At 46.5% G+C, this 24,077-nt stretch overlaps 1 protein-coding gene across 3 annotated transcripts in view; it reads left to right on the top strand.

Moving 5' to 3' along the window:
* The window catches only part of cbfa2t3 (CBFA2/RUNX1 partner transcriptional co-repressor 3), a 54,887-nt gene that overhangs the window by 21,570 nt on the left and 9,240 nt on the right, over positions 1 to 24,077 (top strand). For all 3 annotated transcript variants that reach the window (XM_053616845.1, XM_053616844.1, XM_053616846.1), the window contains exons 2-6: positions 15,812 to 15,958; positions 17,901 to 18,142; positions 18,493 to 18,582; positions 19,888 to 20,069; positions 23,653 to 23,933. In XM_053616845.1, coding sequence (XP_053472820.1) covers positions 15,812 to 15,958; positions 17,901 to 18,142; positions 18,493 to 18,582; positions 19,888 to 20,069; positions 23,653 to 23,933 — 942 coding nt within the window. The remainder of the gene's footprint in view (positions 1 to 15,811; positions 15,959 to 17,900; positions 18,143 to 18,492; positions 18,583 to 19,887; positions 20,070 to 23,652; positions 23,934 to 24,077) is intronic.

Here is a 24,077-nt window from a genome sequence, read left to right as displayed (position 1 = left end):
ACCGACTATTTCACATTTTCATGAGTTTATACGAAGGGATTAATATGCTTAAATTCCTAATAAATGGACTCTGTTGTTGTTGTTGTTGTTGTTTACTTTATTTGGCTATAAATGAATGACATGAGATTGTGATTACACGAGAAGAGACTGTAGTGGTCTGCATTACCACGTGTTACATACACACTGCATACGTCGTTATTACACGTGGCATTTATTAGCCGTAACAGAGTGCAGAAAGGGTATAAATAGGCAAAGAGGGAGGGTAAAGTGGGCGGGGCTAGTGATGCAAAACACCATAAGATGTTATGATGGTTTTTAGGGAAAGCAACAGATATGTTTGTGCCGTGAGAATTTGTTGCATCTGGAATTTACTGACGTTGGGTATTTAAGAGTGAGAGAGAGAGAGAGAGTGTGTGTGTGTGTGTGTGTGTGTGTGTGTGTGTGTGTGGGGAGCTGCAGTTTGCAAATGTTTCCACATCTACAAACTTCCCTTCCCATCCTGAGCTGTAGGCCACCGTCTACCATCAGATTATACACTTCACCTCGTTCCTAAAGCGCTACTGCCATGATTCCACCATGCTACCGTTTCTTACACACACACACACACACACACACACACACAGTGGGTTCTTCCTGACTTCGCACTGTGTGTTAAGAGGAGCTCTAGGGGTGCGGCCACTCTGATTTCCCCCAGTATTAACCGAGCGAGGTGAGCGCTCGAGCACCCGTTATGTTCCCACTGTGAGGAAATGAATCTCAGACGGTGAAAATGATTCTCTATTTTTTTTTTTTTCTTCCCTTCGGTCTGTCTGGCAGATGAGGTGGAAAAAAAGGAAGAGCACAGCTGAAAAAGTCATACATGCACAGAAGAGCTCGGCCTGGGTGAGACACAGACAGCAGGGTTGCAGCCGTACAGTTTAATCGGTTTAAGGTTAATCGGCTGCTCCTATTGGCTCTCGGATGTTGATTGACAGCTCAGCGATGTTCCCCAGTCCAATTAGCGCAGTGGCAATGGATTTGAGGATTAAGTTGACTCAGCTGTCTGTGAATTGCATTGAGCTGATCGTATCGTCTTGCGTGTGCGTGCGTGTGCGTGTGTGTGTGTGTGTGTGTGTGTATAGCTCCTGCGTCCTGATTTGGCATTACAGGGCCAACAAGGGCGGCGCTTAAGTCAAATATGATCAAGCAGGCGCAAAACTGTTAACAGTAGTTTACCTCATTATACTAGCAAACTGGCTAGCGACGGTATTCTGGCCGGAGAGATAACGTTGAGGTTATTTAGCATCATGAACGTGTTAGCACAGCGCTGCTACTAGGTCGAGGGAAATTAAAAGCAGGGTTCGATGCTGAGAACTAGTTCAGCTGAAAACTCAAAGGAAAGTTAGATGCGAGGTTATTATAAAGTACAGATGTGCTCTGTATAGGTTTGGCCTTGTTTGTCCCTGTAAACGGTGGGAAAGTGTGCGTGCGGCGCGCCGTGTCCGCGCCGCAGCACATGTGTTTGGCATTAGTGTGACACGGCGGCTCCTCGAGGGAGCGAGGGAATGTCAGAGCACAGAGCAGCGCGGCTCCCAAACATCTGGAGTAATGAGAAACACGCCGACGCCAGTGTGGGAGCTAGAGCTCGCTCGCAGAGGAAACCGCACCGCACTCAGGACGTCTCGCTCCATCTTTCCACGTCTGTCCCTCCAGTCGTTTTCTGTCCATCTCTCGTTTGCTTGGAATTCAGTCCGGAGGCTTTATTGGTGCAGATTGTTACTGTTGGGACTGGGTTATAGCATAACCCATATCCACGTGTCCGTGGTTTTATCAGTCAGGTAAGATGGAACCAAAGCGTAAAGGCAGAAGTCTCGGATTGCGCTCTGGGTCGCTGGAGCGTTCGTACGTCTTCAGTCGAACGCAGACCGCCTCGAGGAGCAGCCTCCGAGTTTAACGTCCAACCCACACTCTTCACGTTCGTAGTCGCGTATTCTGCTCCGACATCTTAAAGAACGCTTAACACTGATCAGTCGTTCCAGGATTTTCACAGAAATGGACGCAAATTCGAGCAAACGCCGCAATGTTCGGAGGAGCTTGCACGTCACTGCGGATTTTCGGCAGATTTGGCGCCGAGACGCGTCACGTGACGTCATCACGACGCGCATTCAGCCAAAGCCCTCTTCGATTCACGTGCCTCGAACATGAGTACAGATGAAAGGTCTCATTCACCAACAAAACATCCCTGCGAGAGAATTTCATGCGATCGCGATTTCGCTTATGGAAGTAGCGCAGAAATACTCCGCAAGTTGTATCGCAAAATTTTGAAAAATGTTAACATTTTGGCCGCGACAATCAAATTAAATAAAACCTCGACTAAATCCTGTACGGACTGATGGATAGTCTGAGAGCTGACAGTGACTGCTAATCGTCAGCTAATTTGACCCAAATATCTCTGTCTAGCCTCTGCAATGGTGTACGCTAACACTTCCCCGAAGATCTGCAGCTCGCGAGCGCTCGGATCGTTCGCCCAAAACGGGCGGCGTTGTAAACTTTATGCTAATGTTCTGCATGGTGAGAGAGATAAGCGAATGATTCAGAGAGATGCAGGATGAGTTGTCAGGGCGGTTGAGGCACGGCGGAAACATCTGGAATAATCCCTGCTTGGTAGCAGCTTCTCTCTTAATCAAATGGCGGGGAAGTTTATAGCACTGCTCTCTCGCTGATAAAGAGCCCTTACTCTCTCTCTTCATCTCTCTCTCTCTCTCTCTCTCTCTCTCTCTCTCTCTCTCTCTCTCGCCCGTAGGCAGTCAGTTATCAAAGGGGCCGGAGCAGCGCTTATTCCAGATGGAGCTCAGTTATTAAGCATCCACACACCCACACGCACACACACACACACACACACTGAATCATGAGGATGAGGTTCTGTGTATGGACTGGGGGCTGAAGGATGCTCGCTCTCTCTCTCTCTCTCTCTCTCTCTCTCCCTTTGTCTTCCTTTCTCTAATATCACGCTCTCTTTCTCTCACTTTTACGTGCTCTGCCTCTCTGTTCTATTCTCCCTCTCTGTCTCAATCTCTCCCTTTGTCTTTGTCTTCCTTTCTCTAACGTCACACTGTCTTTCTCCCACTTTTACTTGCCCTGTCTCTCTGTTCTATTCTCCCTCTCTCTCGCTCTCTCTCTATCTTCCTCTCTCTCTCTCTCTCTCTCTCTCTCTCTCTCTCTCTCTCTCTCTTGCGCTCTCTCTCTCTCTCTCTCTCCATCCCGCGTTTGTGCAAATTAAACGGCGTTATCAGGTGGAAACAGAAGTGCGATCCCGTCATCCCTCACCCAGATCTGAGCCGAGCTCTGCCCCATCCACACACTCTAACACACTCTAATCTACAGCGCAGGACTTCTTTCCGAACTGATAACGCATTGTTCCTTCATTCCGCGCACACCTGAAGGACATTCGCGTTTTTAAAATAAATAAATAAATAAATAAATAAATAAATAACCCGAACGGTTCCCGCAGCGACGACCGCGAGTCTTTCCAGAAGATTCCGGTTTTGTTCTCCGCTAAAGCTTCTGACAATTCACTTCTTTTATTAATACGTTCTGAGGTCCGTTCACTGTTGACTGTGGCTTTTTTTTTCTTTTGACAAGTAAATCAACAAGATGTTTCAGGATCTGACGAGAGACAGCAACTAAGAAATGTAAAGGCTGCGTCCACGAACAACAGAGAGGAAAGAAAGAACGACAGAGCAGAGGAGTTAAAAAAGCCGAATGTCGAATCCGATAATAAGGAGAGAAACGAAGTGGACGTGAAAGCCTGACTGATGTTTTATCTTCACACACACACACACACACACACACCTCCTGAATCACCCCATCATTTTAATTGCATTATTATTAAAAGCAATTAACTTGTCAATTAAAGAGCCATTCACGATCCACCACCTTAAAGAAATAGTGTCGAACGCAGTCAATCATTCGAAGCACGCTCTGTGTCTGATGTTTGGGATTCAGGTGTGTGTTCAAGCTCCAAGGATAATGTGGCTGAAAAGTATCAGGAGTCAGTCTCACCGTGACACACAGGGTTGTAAAATCAGCAGCTGTTTCAGTAGAGGCATTCCGGGCACATGTCAGTGCCGTTACTACCGTATGAAGGTGCGTGATGTGTACGATAAGAATATGGTGCATAGGGTGTACAGTACTTGAGGTATTGTACATAGTGTGTGTGTGTGTGTGTGTTTATTGAAGTGCTGGGTGAATGGGTGTGTGAATCACTGCGCCCGGGGGCTATCTTCAGTCGTCTTGACTCTGGATCATGGCGGTCACCGGGAAGTGAGAGTGAGGCCGATGCTGCGCAAGTCTTCCTCACTTTAATCCAGTTCACGCGCAAGTCGAGTTCCAGTTTGTGTTCTCCATAACGGAGGCAGAAATGGAAACTTCGGTCTTCGTCGAAATGGACGGACGAGCTCCTGTGCGAAATGCTGGTGAACGCGGTAAAAGGACGGATCTATGCGTCTAAGGAGCTGAACATGGTGTGATGGACAGCTGTTGTGTGTGTGTGTGTGTGTGTGTATGAGAGGGAGAGAATAGGGGAGCAGATTTCAGTCTTTTGTGCTCCATAAATCAGGAAGCTGCGATGACGCAAGAGGCAGAGCAAACACGAGCAACGCTGGACTGCAGCTGGACAGAGAGAGAGAGAGACAGAGAGAGAGAAAAAGCGAGGGATGGAGGGATATAATGCGGCGGAAGGACAGCTGTCAGACCCTGCATTGCACACCTGTCATACAGGAAGTGAGGCCATGCCACTGTTTCCTGGATACTACTCCTCTGCGACGTTCTCAGGAGAGAAGGAGACAGACCGAACACACACGGATATATACACATATACACACACACTACTCTGTCGCTCCTTTTTAGTGTACTAGCAGCATCAGAAAAGGAGACGTGACCTGTGCGACAGGAAGTGACATCACAGTGAGTGACATGACAGATGGTAGGTGTCCACACGGCCGCTTTTTGTTTTTTTTTCTCCCCAGTCGACTGAGCGCCGCATGGATGTATATACGCGTGTGTGTGTGTGTGTGTGTGTGTGTGTGTGAGAGATGAGCGCGTTTTGCTTGGCACACACTCCTCTTTGTTTGTCAGGATTGTCAAGGCGGCTCCTCTGGAGGGCCTCGTTCCTAATTCCCCAGCCGCCCCTCTCGCTGCCTGTGTGCAATTAACAGAGTAATTAAAAGCTTGATGAGCTAATTGGTGTTGGGTGAAGCTGCAGGTGTTTTGATTGGGGAGCTTGTTTGTGGAAGAGCGCAGAGTAAACAGAATGCAATTGCCGCTAATTTTTGGCACTGGTTTTCCCCATAATTTAAGTAATATGGGCGTTAGGGGGAAGCCAGGCCAAAGCTACCGATCACAGTCGAACAGTCTTTTGCACTTTCGGCGAAGAGCGAAATCTTTACAGAAGAACAAGAACGCCTCCCGAGTTGTTTTCCTACTTTTCCCTGTTTTAGTGTTTCCCTGCTCCCGACACTACAGAACCGAAGTGCACAGTGTGGAGCATGTGTACAGTACAGCCTGAAGTGAAAATTCATGAACTTCTGAACGTTCCTGGCTATTTTCAGCCGTCCAACAAACAAGCAGGGTGGAGGAATAAACAGGAAGTAGCGAGCGGGAAAAGCACTAATTCAAGCAATATGGCTGCACAACCTCCACAGTCTCCTTCCAGGAATTGTACGCTCAGTCAGTGTTTTGGACAGCAATCTTCCCACACGTTCATCTCGTCCCAGAAGCAGAATCCGAAGTTCTTGCCAACTCCCATCTCGTCCCGTTCATACGTCGCTTCTGGTGACCTCCGCGCACGTAGGTGGCACGTTCTCGTGTTCCGCTTTTGGAGAAGGACTCCTCCAAAGGCTGTGGAAATGTACTTAAAACAGTCTTGATGATACAGGCCATCTCCTCTTTGGAACACGAATAGAGTTGTACTTTTTATTTGATTTTTTTTTTTTTCTTCTCGAAATTCCCGGGGCGTCGCATCTTCATTTCAGTGATGATTCGAATAAAATATCGACGGAAATGGAGCTGCAAAGCCTCTCACGTGCTTAAGATTCTGACAGTGGGTGCGCGTTGGAATAAAAGATGCCACCAATCAAGGTCGCATTTCGGGTTCAGGTTATATATGTTTATATAAAACTGCAATGTTTATGTCACATTGAGCCCTGAACATCATCTCTGTAATATACAGATGTTTAAATCTGGATCTTCGTGTTTGAACAGAAACGGAGCAGCAACTCTCACAACATCGCATCGATGGGTCGGACGTCTACAGCAGGCAGATACTGTTGGAGCTGGCGTTTGAGTCTGAGCAGCTGTCTAGTGTGTTCACACTGAGAAGTACGAACAGATGTCGTAGAGTGCGTAAGGCGTGTAGTAACCTCTCCCGTCATGCACAGAATCCGCGGCTGGACTTCATCAGAGTAAGTAATAGTAGGTACTAGAAACGGCTTCAGGAGATTAGCCGTTAAACTGCAAAATAACGGAACGAAAAGAACATTTGAACTCCGTCTGATGGAAGGAAATGAATTACACAACCGCACAGGGGAAACGTGATAGATGAGTCGCTCGGTCTGTCACTCTGAGTCTCCTTTTTCTTCTTGGCAGTCACTTTCTGAGTGCGTTTGACCCTGAGACTCTGACAGAAATGCACGCTTCATCACCTTTCCTTTTCTTCCCTTTGTCTCTTGTGCTTTGTTCCTCATGTTTGGATGCTTGTTTCAGGTCTGTCCCTTCACATCCTCCACTCTCTCACTTCGTGTGTGTGTGTGTGTGTGTGTGTGTGTGTGTGTTACTTGGCAGATGTGTCGGTGTGCCTGCGGTACTGTCAGTCCCCAGGTGGCTGCTGGGCTGTGTGTGTGTTTATGTGTGTGAGACAGTTATTGATGCTCAGGTGTGCAAGAGCTCTTTATTGGAGCGTCTGAATGGTGGGCCTGAAGACGTACACAAGCTCCACACACCGTGAACACACGCGCAGTGAAAACCGGCGAGAAAGAAAACACACGCACACACACACACAGGTTTATGTGAGAGCGTGCAGTGTGTGTGCAAGAGGTGTAAAACAGTGTGAGCCTGTAGACCGAAAGCTCAAAACACATCACAGGTATGTTTGGTTCAGATCAGGACAAGCATGGAAAACAACAGCCCACTGTGTGTGAGTGTGTGTTTGCGTAGCGTGTCTTCCCCGCGTCCGTAGCGAGTGCCCAGTGCCGTCCTAACACTCTCCAGATGGACCCGTTCGGGGAGCTGTTCTTGGCACGGCCGTCCGCGGCCGAATGTCACAAATACTTTCCTTTATTTAGGAACGACTGAGCCTGAGGGAGGCGGGGTGGTGGAGTTGGAAAGGGGGGAATGACTCGCACACACAACATCTGGATTTTATTAGGAGCTGCTGGGAAAAAAATCAGAAAAGGAAGTTTTCTCTCTGTCTCTCGAGCCTTTTTGGGGGAGAGCTGGACTCGGTGCGGCTGTCTCACAGCCGACCCTGCAGGGAACAGATGGCGGAGACAACCATCAGACACGACGGAGAGAGAAACAGAGAAGACGTTTGGGTGCGAGATTAGACACACAGATTTGAAGTTTTTATATCGTGTTAATTGCCAAATGGTTTGTCACAGTTTTCTATACTATCTTATGGTTTTGTGTACGTCAAGTTTACCCGCACGCCCCACTCGTAAGCATTGAATCCTCACATTTACGTTTACATCGACATGCACGTATGTCATGCATAACAACAAAATGCTTTTCTTCACGTGTCCTAGCTTGGAGGGAAGCCGTCCCCATGCTTTTTTCCAAATTAGGCATTGAATACTACCCAAAATGCTGCTTATGAAGACTGGGCCGTTCAGTCTTTGGGACAATTTCGATTGGCAGCATTGCATTGAAACAAGTGTGGGTAAACAATTTGTTTTCCTAACTTAATATCCATCCATTCATTTTCTTTACTGCTTATCCTACACAGGGTCACAGGGAAACCTGGAGCCTATCCCAGGGGACACCCTGGACGGGGTACCATCCACCCCCCCCCCCCCCCATCGCAAGGCACAATTGTAAACACATTCACACACTACGGACAATTTAGAGACGCCAATCAGCCTACAACGCATGTCTTTGGACTGGAGGGGGAAACCGGAGTACCCAGAGGAAACCCCCGAAGCACAGGGAGAACATGCAGACTCCATGCACACAGGACCGAGGCAGGTTGTCCACACAAGTCTCGTTTAACTTCAGTTCAGCTTCGGTAGATTCCTGGGAATTTTCCATCCCCCCCATTTCTGCACGGTTACATGTCTCCTTGGATTTTATTACAATATTAATATACAGTATATTAGCAACCAAAGTAACACGTGTAAGAAGTGATGTGCATAAATGATCATCCCTAGTACTTGGGCTCATATTAGAAAATATTGATGAGTGCACTGGCTCGTGCAACCCTCCACTGGCCGGGGTTGGTTCCCTGACCGGGAATCGTCTGTACCTATACGTGTAACTCCAGGAGCCGTGTAAGCCACACACTCGCCAGCGAACAGTGAACCCACTGTCTCGGCGTAAGTCCGTGTGATCAATTTTGAATTCTCCTTTCTGTCTCGCCATCGCCTCCCTCCCAGCACCAGTGCGTTGTGGGTTCTGGCTGGGTCCCCATGCTGTTCCATGTCCCACTGTATTGCTGTCTGACATTTGCACTGCTCTGCATGACCTCTGCATTTTTTCTCACACACGTCGCTGCACTCGGGCTGTCTCAGAGGCTCTGGTTCACACACATACACGCACACACACTCTCTCTCTGGGGTCTGTACAGCTTTTGATTTAGCATTTATTGCTATCTGGATGTTTATTTTCGCTAAACATATTTGCTCAGCTGAGGCCGGTGGCCCGGTCTCACAGCGTGCAGATGTCCCTCCTGCTATATCATTAGACAGATCTGCAGCTGGAGATGAAATACACTATGCAAACACATTTGTGGATAAATAAATGAACAAATAAAGCTTCTATATGGATCGCCATGACGTACATGTGCCAACAGATTCAGAAGCATGGTTTACAAAACTTCCTGGCCTCATTTTAACTAGCAGTCTTCAGCGATAGCTATCGTGTCATTATCGTTACACAGCATTTGATCAGAAATGGAACTTTGCCTGGTATCATGTTCAGGGGAAGCATAGAAGTGTCTTTGTAGAATGCTGAACTTGAAGGATCCAGAAATATTTGTGCTCAGCAGCTATTTTTCATTCGCTCAACTAGGCCACTTTTTGACGAATAAGCTAGCTAGTTAGACGGCAACGTTGAAGGTTACTGGCAAGAAAGCCACTTTTGATGTAGCTACAATTGTGAGGTTCACAGAAGGACTTCTGGAAATGTACAAATACAAAAATACACGATAAGCGACCTCCTTGGTCCGAGCGTCGGGTTGGTCCACGGTGTTTGTCAGAATTTTGGTACGGTGAACTGAATTATGATTTTGCCCACACCCTTCTGAATGAGTCAGCCTTGGAGCACACAAATGCTACCTACCTAGCTATACCTGTTTGAACACTGTATGTATGCCAGTCGCAGAGGGGTTGAGCAGCCGGGGGGAGGGGGAGGGGGGTGGATGAATGGGTTCAGGGGTACCCGGTGTCGGCCAGGCGGACGGCTGAGATCCTGCTGTTTTGATGTGCTGCCCGTGTTTGTGTGGCATGACGGGGAGCAGATGTGGAAAGGCAGGCGGTCGGGCACAGTGCCAGAGCAGCTGGAAGAAATTAAAAACAACAGCATTCCTGGAGACTGGGGGAATTACAGAGCACGGGAGAGCGAGCAAGCAAGAGTGAGAGAGGAAGAGAGGTAGGGAGGGGGATAAGAGAACACATATGGTGAGACGGGGAAAGAGACAGCGAGAAAGACAGGCAGTAGAAGCTTTCTTTGTGTGGAAGTCAAAGGTACAGAACGTAGCACACAGTGACCGTGAAAGCCAACGGGAGCCGGTGGCAGCACGAACAACACACACGGTGGAAAAAAAGGCATCCCACTTTTCTAAAGCCTTGTCATTACACAATGGTTTCTGTTGCTGCTTCAGTAAAAGCACATGTCTGCCGATCTATAAAAGCGCCACAAATAGCTCTGAATTACAAACTGAGGAACATCAAATTGGTCTGTTTTAGCCGCCAAATAACTGTGGGTTTCCTCCGTAGTGGCCCAAAGACAGCGTGACAGGCTTGACAAAGTGGTGTAACGTCATTACTGAAGAATTATACACACAGCTCCAGAGCTCCAGGATGTCCATTACAAACTCATCACACCCGGAGTAGATCCATTCAGCTTATTGATCTCCCAGTGTGACTTCTCTTTAGAAGTGTGGGTGTGGTTCTAAGATGGAAAGTGTGTATGTGTATGTGTATGTGTGAGCAGCAGGTTTGGTTGGGTCAGATCCAGACTGGCTAATCGAATAAGCCGGATTCATGTTTATGGGATGCTGTAACATGCTGGAGTCAGATGTTTAGAGAAGATGATTGACAGCTTGGTCCAGATGCTCAGACTGTCTAGAGAGTGAGGTACTTCATTATCTCTCTCTCTCTCTCTCTCTCTCTCTCGCTCTCGCTCTCTGTCTCTCTCTCATGGTGAGAGTTTTCCTGTCCTTAGCCACAATGGGCGCACAGATGGGGTTTGTACACTGTGGACATATTAAAGTGAAATCCAGAGCCGTGTGTGTTTTCTGCCCTGTCCTTTAGCTGGTCAGATTAAACAGCTGTCTGTAATCCCACGGTAGATAGTGACAAGGAGGCAAAGCAGGGCAGATGACTCTCTCTCTCTCTCTCTCTCTCTCTCTCTCTCTCTCTCTCTCTCTGTCTTTCAACTGTTGGGAGCTCAGGGCCTCTTAGCCAAAGCTTGGACACTCCCAGAATCCCCTGGGAGAGTATGCAGCAGTTGCCAATAGAGATGAGGGGGTTCAGGATTCCCCCCAGGAGCAAATTAGGTTCTGATTAAGGGCTGTGTTTCAAACAGGATGCTTTGCAGCGTCAGTCACACACAGCGAAAGTCCCATAGGAATCAGGTGACTTCCAAGTCCTGGTATACCAGATTGATGTATTGTTTAGTTGTGTTTGCATTTAGCTAAACCACTTCGGAACTAAATGATCTGTTGTCCTCTTCGCTCAAACACAACCAGGTCTATCGGTGATAGAACTACTTCAAACCATTTGTTTTCCAACAACAGTGATTTATTCCACTATATGGTCAATTCAGGTTGTTCCAAATTTAGCTGGAGCCGACTGTTTATGTAATGCCAACATCTGTAGGCGTGTGTGTGTGTATGATTCTTTCTCTGGTGATCCAGTATGGGGTTGACTTGGGTGACAGATGGACACAGAGGTTTGGCTTTACCTGCCTACATTTGGCCATAGCACAGAGAATGTGCTCCACACACCCCTTCCCTCCACACACATACAGTATGCTGGCCTGCGGCTATTTTTGTCAGCAAGGGCATTAACTCTTAACACCTGTTCTGCTTATTGCCCATGGGCATTGGTCATGGTCTTAATAAATGCACTGCTAACAGGGACCACAATCCCAAGGGTAGGATCCGGAGGAATAAAAGATTGACAAGTTGGCACCATCAACCTTTGATTGAGCTTTGATTTACAAAAGGAAACATGTAACTAACTGTGGCTTCGACACTGAGGTGATGTCGGGCATCCTCCAGTAACAGTATCTGGTTTTGTAATTAGATGGATTTAACAAGAGACACTGGCTAAGCAACTTCCAATAAACATCAACTGCTCATTAGATAAAAACATTTACTATCAAACATCAATGTTCAGCATTAAATCCCAGACTTCATCAACAAACAGTAACCAATAAACACCAAAACAGCCTCCATTAAACATCTGATTACATTTACCAATTACTACCAACGCCCCAGCTGACAAAATAAAGGTCCCCAGGACGTTCCTTAAATGGCCTCTATGAATGTCCCCCGAACGTCCATGTGTAGGGTCCCCTTGACGTCCTACGGGCGTTCAAGAGGACGTTCACAGGACGCCCAGCGGCCATTCGGGACACTTAGGGGACTTTCGCTGAAATGAACACATTCAGTAGTGTTATGATCTGATATCCTCTGACGTCCTCGGAATGTCTGCCAGCGAACGGGCTAAATGCGGACCTAAGTGGACGTTCGCAACGTCCGGGGGATGTCCCGTGTTTGCTGGGACTCCATTTACCACCAAACATGCAACACAAGCAGTTGGCTTTAGAGCCTTTAGAGAGCTTCTGAGAAAATTGATTAGTTTAATCAGTTAGAACTGAACTTTTCTGGAAGTTAGATCTGTAAGTGGATGTGTAGAGGTCTCTACACCAGTGTGAATGGTGGAGAACATTCTGGAAACTTCCCACCAAGCACACCAACCCAATACTTGTGTTTTTCTGACATCTATTGGATGACGCTGATTTTCAGATTCCCGTGTAGAGTATTAAGTGGACTGACCGTGAGCGCTGAGTAGATTTAGAGTCGAGAACTTGCAGTGGTCTTGCAGTATCTCATTACAGCACTTTACCTGTTTTAGCACACCTGAGTCAACTCACAAATGGCTTTATAATTACCTACAGAGTTGAAACAGGTGTGTTAGAGCAGTGCAAACATGCACCACAGGTGATGCGAGGCATCTCGATCATCCAGCTGAAAACCTGTGGTACTAAATCAGCAACCCTGCAACCCCAGGAACTACTGCTTGTCTCCTGGATTGTAGAGTACCCTCTGTCTGCCTGCAGGAGTCGTTCTTTTGTACCCTGTCAGCCAAGTGCAGCTGTTGTCGAAGTAAGGTCGAGCACTAATTATCTGCCTGTTAGCAGTTTGGCTGTGACCCTGTATGTTTGGTTATTTTTGCACTTGATAGTTCTGCTGATAGGAGATCAGGGCTGGAAGCTGATGGGGGGTGGATGGTGTCTCTGAACCTGGTCTGGACAACCACACAGTCCAGGCATGTGTTTGAGCGTGTGTGTGTGTGGGTGTGTGTGACGAGGGAGTGTTGGAGGCCTAGCTGACCCAGTGGAAGGTGACAGGCGAATGGAGTAGAAGGCAGCTGATCCACAGTGAGTGACAGGACTGAGACAAGAGGCGCCTGAATGAGAGCCTGCTGCTCGACACATGCTCATGGAGAGACTCACACACACACACATATATAATTATACTCGTTTGGGAACACACGAGTACATACACCCTCATTTGCACTCTTTTTCAAGCATCCTTAGTGTCTCAGCATTGTACGTTGCTCAGAATTATTGCACAAGAATGTTGCAGACTCAAAAACATATAGGATCTGCCACTTTATGAGCCCTGATAGCAAGACCATCTGTGTAAATAGTTCTCCTGTAATGAGTTTTAAACCTGCTCCTCTCTGAGTCCGGACTCGTGACCGATGGCAGCCGTGTCTCTTAACAGGATTTACATGCTGACAGACATACTTGGAGATACTCTTTCAGGGACTGGACTAACTCTGTGTGAGGTGGTGGAGGAGGAAAGGGGTCAGAAAGACAAACTTCCAGGAGGATAAGCTGCCCTTTTGCCCCTGATAAAGGTGACTGGTGTAGGCAGAGTGATTGTTTGGGAGAGGGAAGGGTTGAAAGGAGGAGAGAAGAGCAGGGAGCAGGTGCAAAGGTTGTCCTGTGGAGGTTTTTACCTTGATTTGTCTCCAATGTCTCTCACCTGTCACATCGATGATGCCCCGTCTTTGGAAGGGAGGAGTCCCACATGTGGTTTCCACACATAGTTATCAACTAAACCAATCTTTTCATTCAAGCCATGAAAGCATTGGATGGCAGCAGCATCAACATGAATTCCAGTGTTACAGTGTAATCCGATGTCAACTGCATCATTTGTGAGGTAGACACCATGATGGATGTTGATTCTTTGAATGAGGCTTTTAGATGAAGGTAGTCTTTGTTTTGGAGGTAGATGAAACCTCTATGAAAGAGGTTCCATGATGGATGTAGATTCCCTGATGGATGTTGACCCCATGACAGCGCCTGCGTGATCGAGGGTAGCGCTTATGATGGATATACCTTCTATTGATGGATGTAGACTCTGAAGGAAGTTCTATGATGGTGTTCGAGTAGGTTCTGAACAAGGTTCTAGGAAGAGGTGTAGAGGTCTATACACCAGTGTGAATGGTGAAGGACATACTAGAGAATTTCTACCAAGCACACTGACCAACTGCCTGTTTTGTTAGTGTCCGTGATGCAAGAAGGCTTTATGATGGAGGTCGTCTTTAAGGAGGCACAAGGATGGAGGTAGAGTCAGTGATGCTACACTCTGTGGTGGAGGTTACTCTCTGTGACTGAGGTAAATGGAATGGAGACTGGATCTTAGATGGCCATAGAATATAGACTCTGTGATAGAGGCTCCATAATGAAGATGGACTCTTTGAGGGATGTACACTGTAATGGAGCTTTGTTCTGTGATAGATGTAGACTCTGTGATGGACAGTTTGTTGACTGTATCATGGAGATAAACTGGGATTAGATATACACACTGTGAGGGAAGTATTTGTATTGTCCCTGCAGTGGAGGTAGAAAGTGATGGATGGGAACTCTGTGCTGGAGATACACTCTGTGATAGAGGTGTGTTTTGTGATGGATAAAAACTCCGTGATGGACAGCAGCAGATCCAGCTGCACTTGTCACTGACAGTCAAGCTCCTGCGAGGGGGGCAGTATGAGAGCAGGGTGCAGGGTGGAGGACACTGATGGCAATGCAAGGACTTGCAGGGGGCCAGTAAGGGATCCCGTCAGCAGCAGCTGAGCTGGAGAACAGGTGCTACGCGATGTTTCCAACACAAGCAAAATGTATTTACTCGCAGAGCCTTGACACACTCTAAATATCTGTCCTGCAGCGCTCTAAACCTATGAGACATGTTACGACTCAAGATGAAGACACATCCATTAGTGTAGTGCTGGGAAAAGAGAGCAGTGACATCATCTGCTTTGCCATTAAATGTTGTCAAGATTTCGAGTTAAGCTGTCAGGGTCACAAGGACCTCGCGGAGCGTTGGCAATTTCAGTACGTGATGACCCTCATTGTGTATGTTTATATAAAAGATTTTTTCGTTTTGCGTAATGTTTGGTACTGCCTACTCGTATAATCTAGGTGATATTCCCCCTTATTAATGCTGTTGATGTACTGTTTCCTTAACTAAAGCTACTGCTTATTTATCGATCTTAAACAAAGACGGCATCGTACAGCAATGTTTAATGCTACAACCTCGTAATTCACTTTAGTAGCAAACCTAAAGACTTAGTTTGTACGATCACTGCCACTATGACCGTGCTAATTCCCGCTAGTATGTTTATAAGATTTTGTAATGTTTTTGTCAAACTACTTGTACCATTAATTTACTACATGGGGTATCAAAATACTATATTGGAATAGCAGATCTACTGTCTGTCTGTATCCGTATTCACTCTGTATGTGCTATAGAAATGTGTCATGTAGTCCATAATATCTATCGTGTACGTCAAAATACTTCAAATCAGCCTATTATAAGATTACCGACTAGGAATCTTACAGGCTTACAAGTCTTTATAATCTGTCATTTCCTCGCTTCAACTAATATTCAAACCTTGCTAGAGTGTATATTTCCATGATAAAAATAAATAAATACATAAATTTCCCATGCTGAAAATCACATCTGATTGAATATCCAGGGATGTGCGCACGTGGTACGTATTTCATTTTACTGTCTGTGAAAGACGTCTGTGTGCGTGCCCAGAGGAGTACAGGTGTTCGGGGTTGTAGTTCAGATCATTCTAAGCACACCCTGTTCTTGTAGGTAGCGCTGAAACGAAGGTCGGAACAATGCCAGATTCACCAGCCGATGTGAAAACCCAGCCCAGGTCGACTCCGCCCACAATGCCACCCCCACCACCTGCCGTGAGCCAGGCAGCCAATCGCAATGCGTCATTCACGCCGACAACAAGTAAGTAATCACCTTACACCGTGTGATACGAATGCATGGAGCGTGTAGCACTACTGCTAATGTCTACTATCAATTGCAGTATAAGATTATAGGCTCACTGAAATCCAAATCCATTCATATAATAATCTCTCAAGCAATTCATTTGAACTACACCACAAGAAACTTGACAGGGTGTGTGTGTGTGTGTGTGTGTGTGTGTGCGTATTGTGCGGAGTGCTGGTGCTGTGAGGTGTGTTTACAGGCTGCACTTGAAGCAGGGTGTATCTCGCTAACATGGCCGGACACATCTCTCTACCCTATATAGCAATGACATGCTGTGTTGTTTCACCTGTTGTGCTTGCTGCTCGCCACAAAAAGCAGAGCACAAGTGCACCGTCACATGATGAAGTCGCATGTGTGTGTGCAGCCTGGGACGGAGAGATTAAACAAGGCTATTTTATGAAACATCGTATCATAAATCAGTTCATATTTAAAAAAAATATATATATATATATATATATATATATATATATATATATATATATATATATATATACACACACACACACACACACACACTCATTCTTTATTTTTATCAACACAAATGGAACTGTGGGAATTATCCGAAATAAATAAATACAAAATAAATCTAAATAATTTTATATTTTCGCATCTTCAGAGTCAAATCCCTTTTTGCCTAGAATTTCAGAAATATATTCTTGGCATTTTCTCCACCGATTTCTTGAGGAATTCCCCTGAGATGGTTTTTAAACAGTATTAAAGGAGTTCACACCTACGCTGGACTCTTACTGGCTGCTTTTCAGAATATTTCACTCCGAGTCATCCGTTTAAAGTAAATATATTTTTTGTAAATAAAATGTTAGTTTTCTAATGAAGGAAATGAATATGTTGGCACGATTATATTTTTGCCTACAACACCGATTTCAAACATTTTCATCATATACCTTCAGATCGAAAGCTTTTTAAGATCATGAGAAACATTTCAGTCTCCAAATGTGTGTGTGTGCATATATATATATATATATATATATATTTACACACATATAATGTCTTACACATATATGCAAACTGTATTATCCTCCAAACCACCTCTAATATATAATTCTTCCTTCGAACTGTTGGACACATGTCCTACCTGATTGGCTCTCGTACTTCAGGAAGAACGTTATTCGCGCTTCAAGATGGCTGCTCTTGTTTTGTTTGTTGAGTTCTGCGATGTCGGATTTTGTGTGTCAGTGTGTCATACAGTGTTACATAAGCAGGTTTGCTTGACATCCTGAAGTGCTTGATTTAGACATGAATGCTAAACTGGTAGCTGTAAGCTTCTCTTACTTATTAGCTGCATTAGCCTTGTAGCTCCAGTGCAGAACGAAACGCGTCTCGGTAGTTCAACATCTGGAGAAAACGCCCCGAATTTGTATTTTTGGCTGAACTGCTTCTTTAAAATGGCAAAGGCAGGAGCAGCCCTGCTGCCATGACGTCCGTTTTTCCTCCATAATATAAGACAGGGGGGTTTTCTTGTATTAGGAACGAGGGAAAATTGAAAAGGCGATACACAGGAGATGACGGTTAAACCCTAAACCTGCAAATTTGCTCCCGGGTATCCCGATTTAGCCGTACACCTGCTGGAGGAAGCCGACCAACGCGTGCTATTTTAGACCTCTCTTTAACAAGTTCCTCTTATAGCTGTGTCCCAGCGAGTGTTTGGGTGGAGTGTGTGTGTGTGTGTGTGTGTGTGTGTGTGTGTGTGTGTGAGTGCGTTAAGCTTGTCCACACACACGCTGCCACTATCACATGGCGATGAGGCGCTGTGTAGAGTTGTCCGCAGTGCCCGAGTTTTCTCTTTTCAGCATGCGTGTGCCGCTCAGGGCCAAGCGAGAGAGAGAGGAGGGTGAGGATGAGGAAGGCTTCTGTAACAGGGCGTGTCTGTGTGTGTCCGCAGTGCTGAACGGGAGCAGCCACTCGCCAACCGCACTTAACGGAGCTCCGTCCACCCCCAACGGCTTCAGTAACGGGCCAGCCGGCTCGTCCACAGCGGCTCTGCCCACGCAGCAGCTGCCCCCGGCGTGTGGAGCTCGCCAGCTCTGCAAACTCAAACGCTTCCTTACCACTCTGCAACAGTTTGGCAATGACATCTCACCCGAGATAGGGGAGAGGGTGCGCAGTCTGGTGCTCGGCCTCGTGGTGAGTCTGTGTTTGTGTGTGTGTGTGTGTGTGTGTGTGTGTGTGTGTGTGTATGTATGTTTGTGGGTGAGGGGAGCATTCTGTTCAGACTCGTGCTGAGTCTGTGTTTGTTTATTTGTGTGTGTGTCTGTGTGTTTCTGTGCGCAGCCTGTTGCTCGGCCTCGTGGTGAATCTGTGTGTGTGTGTGTGTGTGTGCTTGTTTGTTCTCTTCATGTGAAAATAGCTGCTTACGTGTATGTGTAACTGTGTATGTGATTGTGCATGTGTTATCATTTTTCTGTCTGTCTGTATAGATAGCTAGGTTAATCAGTTTGTGTGTGTGTGTGTGTGTGTGTGCGTGTATGTGTCAGAATTCAACTCTCACCATAGAAGAGTTTCACGGCAAACTGCAGGAGGCCACCAACTTCCCTCTTCGACCCTTCGTCATTCCCTTTCTCAAGGTGAGCGCGCACGCACACACACACACACACACATACACACACACACACGCGTGCGCCACACACTCCTGTTAAGAGCTGCTCCTTATGGCACGCCATATGGGGTAAATTCAGAAACACACAGGCAGAGTGATGAACAAGTGGAGGGAGGATGGATGACGGCCAGATTCAGATTCAACACACACACACACACACACACACACACCCCGTACAGACAGTAGGAGAGCGAGAGAGAGAGAGAGAGAGAGAGACAGTTAGAATGTAACAGAAAAAGAGTGGGAGTGTCCTCCGTCTGTGCTCGGGGTGACACTGTGAGGGTTAATGGAATTTTGAGTCCTCTTTCCCTTTAAATCTTCACACATCCGAGATCAGCCTCCACACCAGCATCACCTCCCAGCATGCCGAGTGTTACGCTACACTGACATCGGCTCTGGTGTGTTTCGGAGAAGATTCTAGCATCCCACTCTAGTGAAATCAAAATTTCGATACAAAACTTTTACAGTATAAATTCCATTATACAGAGTATTTCCTCAGTCATGCCACCCGCACGTCGAGGGGAAATGTTGCTGTTCCAAAGAGTTTATTAATATCAAGCAGCAGTGTTTCTGCACATCACTCTGACCGAAACACAAATCCATGATTTCCATTTGGATGCACCATTAGGGTGGAGAGACACTGTGTGTGTGTGTGTGTGTGTGTGTGTGTGTGTGTGTGAGAGAGAGAGAGAGAGACCATATTTCACCAAGAGGTAGATTTATGGTAACATCCAGCACATCAGTCACGGAGGCCTGAACATCTGTACCAGCTGCAGAGTGTCACACTGTCAAAGACTGAGAGAGAGAGAGAGAAAGAGAGAGAAGGAGAGAGAAAGAGAGAGTGAGAGAGAGCTCTCCTACATGGTGGGCCAAAGATGACGTCTGGTTTATTTCATCTTTACCACTCGCTCCTATCACTTTCTCTTTTTATTTCATGTCTATATTTGCTCAGCTTTGCAGTTTTTTTAGGACGGCTACTATATAAGTAGCCCCCCACTACCCCCCCCCCCCCCCCGACCCACCCCCCCCAGGCTCCTATTCCACTTTCGAATGTGCCAGTCTACTGAAACCATCACTGGATGTAAATGTTTTTGCCCCTTCTCTGTCTCCGTGTCTGTCTCTGTTTCTCCCTGCTTGTGTGTGCGTTACTCTTCTCTCGCTTTTCTTCTCCTTCTTCTTAAATTTCAGCTTCTCTCGCTCCTCTTTATGTATATGTGTATATTTATCCGTCGGCCTGTGCGTGTGTGTGTGTGTGTGTGTGTGTGTGTGACAGGCTAACCTACCCCTCCTGCAGAGGGAGCTGTTGCACTGTGCCCGTCTGGCCAAGCAGACCCCTGCTCAGTACCTGGCTCAGCACGAGCAGCTGCTGCTGGACGCCAACGCCAACTCGCCGCTCGACTCCTCCGAGATCCTCCTGGAGCTCAACGAGCACGGCAAAAGGAGAACGCCCGACAGGTACACATACACTCAGTACACACACACTGGACACGCAGGCGTTTTTTCCCCCAGCTCTTTGTAAACTGGTTTCTCCATAAATCCACTTGGAAATAAATATCTCTACAGTCAGGGAAAGAGTGGAAACACAGACAGGCACTGTAAATGTCATCATAACCCTCTCATCACTCACACACACACGCACACATGGTCACACACACATTCTCTACACTAAAACTGAGTTATTGGACCTGTTCTGGAACAGGGAGGAAGGGATCGCGTGAGTAAGTGAGTGAGTGGAAAGGTTTAAAGTGCAAGCAAGTTGCTAAATGTCTGAATGACTGAAGCTGTGAAGGAATTATTGAGTGAGGTAGCAAAGGCCCGGGGGTGAGGTGTTTTTAAGGTACGTTCGGACATACAGCAGTTTTGTCGCTGCAAGTCGCCAGTCTGCGTTCCTACTACTGGTTGCCATAGCAACATTTATCGGTGTGTGGCGCAACCAGCATTCCACCTTTGACAAAAAATCAGTTTTCTTGCCGCTAAAATCAAACATTCTGGAGGGACAGTTTGTATATAAAATTCACCAGTGTATATATATATATATATATATATATATATATATATATATATATATATATCTCATATCATATCGTACGAGATGAAGGAAAAGCAGCGTGAGCTCTTCGCCATTGCAGCCATCTATCTGCGGTGAAAGAGCAAGCGCCGGACTGTCTGGGTCCACGAAACAATTCGGACTCGCAGGATCACGTGCGCTCTACTGTCTTCACTCCCGCTGGTAGTCGCTGCTCCTTTTCAGCGCTAAACTTTTCTCAGCTTTGTGGCGTCGCTGGACACGCCCACATCTATTTGCCAAAGGTCGCTGTCGCTCATGTAGCCGCAAGTCTACATGTTTACATGCGCATCAAACTCCATGTACAGCCGGCTTGCGAATGTTCCGAATACGATGTTTATATGCGCACAGGCATCAGAGTATTCCTGTATACATAAATGCGTCCGTTTTGCCAGAGTTGCCATTCCTAAATACCTCGCCTACAGCTCCGCATCTGTTCGCACCCACAATTCTTTGCGGAACGAGTATGCACATAGATCTCCTTTCAGTGGATTTTCTGAATAGTGTTCACATGCAGCAAATCTCCGATTAAAACAGGAATATTCCAGGGGTGGGAATCTTAATTTGGGGAATCAGAATAACGTCTTGATCTGAATCGGGTAATCGGATTGCGGTGTTTACACGACTCAGTACTAATTAGAATATTTCCATATTCAGATTAATACCGGAATATTGATGTGCGTGTAAACGTAGTCGGTGTAAACACACAGCATGTGGAGTGAAGTAAAGCAAAACGCGTGAACAGTGCTCGTCCTGCTTTGAATAGCACCCACGCTGAGAGAGGGAAATGTCTCATATTATCTGCTCATCCAGTCTCACCTGTGTGTGCTGTCGTTCCTTTCTTATCTATTCTTTTTCTCTCATTTCTCTGCCCATTGTTTCCTCACTTATCACTTATCTCTGTCCTCTTTTGGCTGAAAAAGTCTGAAAAATGGAAATTCATTTCAGTATACCTAGGTTTACCTCGTTTTGACAGAGTTCTGTTTAGTTTTTTTTTTAGTTTTTTTTTTTTTTTTTTAAATGTGTAAAAAAAAAATTTAATAGCACCAGCATTATAGGGTGCTATTAATTTTACTACAGAAGGGTTAGAATGTCGGGTGTAAGATAATGTGGTCTACCAACCATCATACAGACCAGTGTGCGTGTTATATTTGAGATAGAACATAGAACACACACACACACACACACACACACACTCACACACACACACACATACACACAGAGCCTCTATTGGAAAAAAAAGCAGATTTAAAGACCAAACTGCCCACTGTCTACTCTCTCTCTCTCTCTCTCTCTCTCTCTCGCTCTCTCTCGCTGAGTGCCCTGGTTGCTGCCCATATGTTATGATGTGTCCAGATGGTGATGTCCTGAACCTCTGATCCTGAGAGAGAGAGAGAGAGAGAGAGATGTAACAAACACCTCCAGCTGCTGCTCTGATTTGTGAGATATTAGGCAGGATTTTACTAAGAGGCGAATATTTTTGGCTTTTTCCCCTCTCTCTCCCCATCTCTCTCTCTCTCTCTCTCTCTCTCTTTCACTCACTCACACACACAATATACATAGAAGTGGTCAATAATAAAGTTTTAAAGGAAATAATACTAGGAATTATTATTATTACTTTATTATTTAATGAAGGAATAAAATCGGTTTAAGCTCGATGTTAACGTCTACACAGCTACTTGTTATTTTAACCTACAGTACAGTCATTGTGAATCATTTCCAAGTACCAACGATACCCAAGATACCCATCTCAAAGAGGGGATTCTTCATTTTCCCCTAAACCTGTCACAATCTTGTATGGATTTGCTGGATAGAGCAGCATTAGCCCTTATATTAATGACGCAGGGACGCCGGGACACTTCGCCGTATGCATATATCCTAAACACGTCTTAAACACGCATATGCGGACACATTCTGGTGCCGCTGTGGTCAGAGCAGGCGAGGACGCTTCACCTCTGAACACGCTGCTGAGCTAAACAGATTAATTTCAGAGGCAGGCCGGCCAGATGGCTCACACACACACACACACACACACACCGGTGTCATCGAACATCTGCCAGAGAGAGAGCTCACACTGCGCAGTGGTAAGGGAGAGCGAGAGAGATAGAGAGAGAGAGATGATGGGAGATGGAGAAAGTGCGAAAAGAGAGTGGGAGAAAAAAGAAGGGAAAGACAAAGTGGGAGGGAGTCTGGGGAGAGAGGGAGAACTCAATAAGCAAGAAAGAATGGGAGAAGGAGTGAGAGAGATGATGAAAGAGATAAAGACAAGGGTGAAGAGAGAGAGAGAGAGAGACAGAGTGAAATGACAAAAGACTGGGAGAAAGAGAGAGGTGAAGAGAACGTGAAATAGAACAGCACGAGATATTGAGGGAGATACTGAGGTCAAGAGTTGGAGAAATGCACGGAGGAGAAGAAATGAACGTAGAGAAAGCGAGTGCTGAATGAGACGGAAGAGAAGGAGACCGATATGGAGGGAGAAGAAAGAAGGGAGAGAGTGAAATAATGCGAGAGATCGAGAGAGGTATGGAGATTAAGTGGGATCTACACAGAAGTGCATGCATATGGCACACAGCTGGACCCGGCGTGTGGAGCGACGGAGACAGAGAGACGCATTAGGGAGACATGCAGCTGCTTCTCTGGCTCTGCTCCGAATTAAAGGTGCAGAAGATTTTCACCTCGCGGTATTTCTGAAGCTGTTGCGTTCGACGTTGAGGTTTGTCATGAATATGTTTGGTCGTAATGTCATTCGAATCGTCTTTGACCGTTTCTGTCCTCCACACCGGTAGAGGAAGGCTTCTCCGCAAAATGCTAGCGTGGCTCCTCGATGTGAATGAATTCACACAGCAGGTTTGTGGCACGAAACTATAGATCCCAGTGAACCGAATGTGAAATTTTCCTGATAGAGTTCGCGAGGTCTCTAAGAACATGTGCTAGTGCTAGAGTTTAATCCTCTGTCCCTGTCCTTGTGTCCAGGACCAAAGAGGCAGGAGGTGAGAGGGATGCCTTGCACACCGAGCACATGGCCAAGCGGCCGTGTACAGTCAGCCCAAGTCAGCGCTTCAGTCCAAGCAGCGGCATCGCAGCCCACGCTCCTCCCAACGGCCTGCCCACTCACCCTCCCAATGGCCTGGCCCACCCGAGCGCCCCTGGCCCACAGCAGTACCGCCTGGAGGACATGGCCATGGCCCATCACTACAGAGACGCCTACAGACACGGCGAGCACAGGGACTCTCGCGAACGCCACCGACAGACAGGTCAGGCACACCGAGAAACAGAGATGCAGTTTTCCCCTGTTACCTCGAAGACTTCTGAAAGATTTGAAGCACTCTTGCGGATTCATGACTTCAGAAGTCAGCAGCAGAATCGAGTAGTCAAGCGCTCACGAGTTGTGATGCAAT

This window comes from Ictalurus furcatus, chromosome 27 (genome assembly GCF_023375685.1).
Source record: "Ictalurus furcatus strain D&B chromosome 27, Billie_1.0, whole genome shotgun sequence".
In the NCBI taxonomy this organism is placed as follows: domain Eukaryota; kingdom Metazoa; phylum Chordata; class Actinopteri; order Siluriformes; family Ictaluridae; genus Ictalurus; species Ictalurus furcatus.
This window is presented reverse-complemented; position numbering and strand designations above follow the sequence as displayed.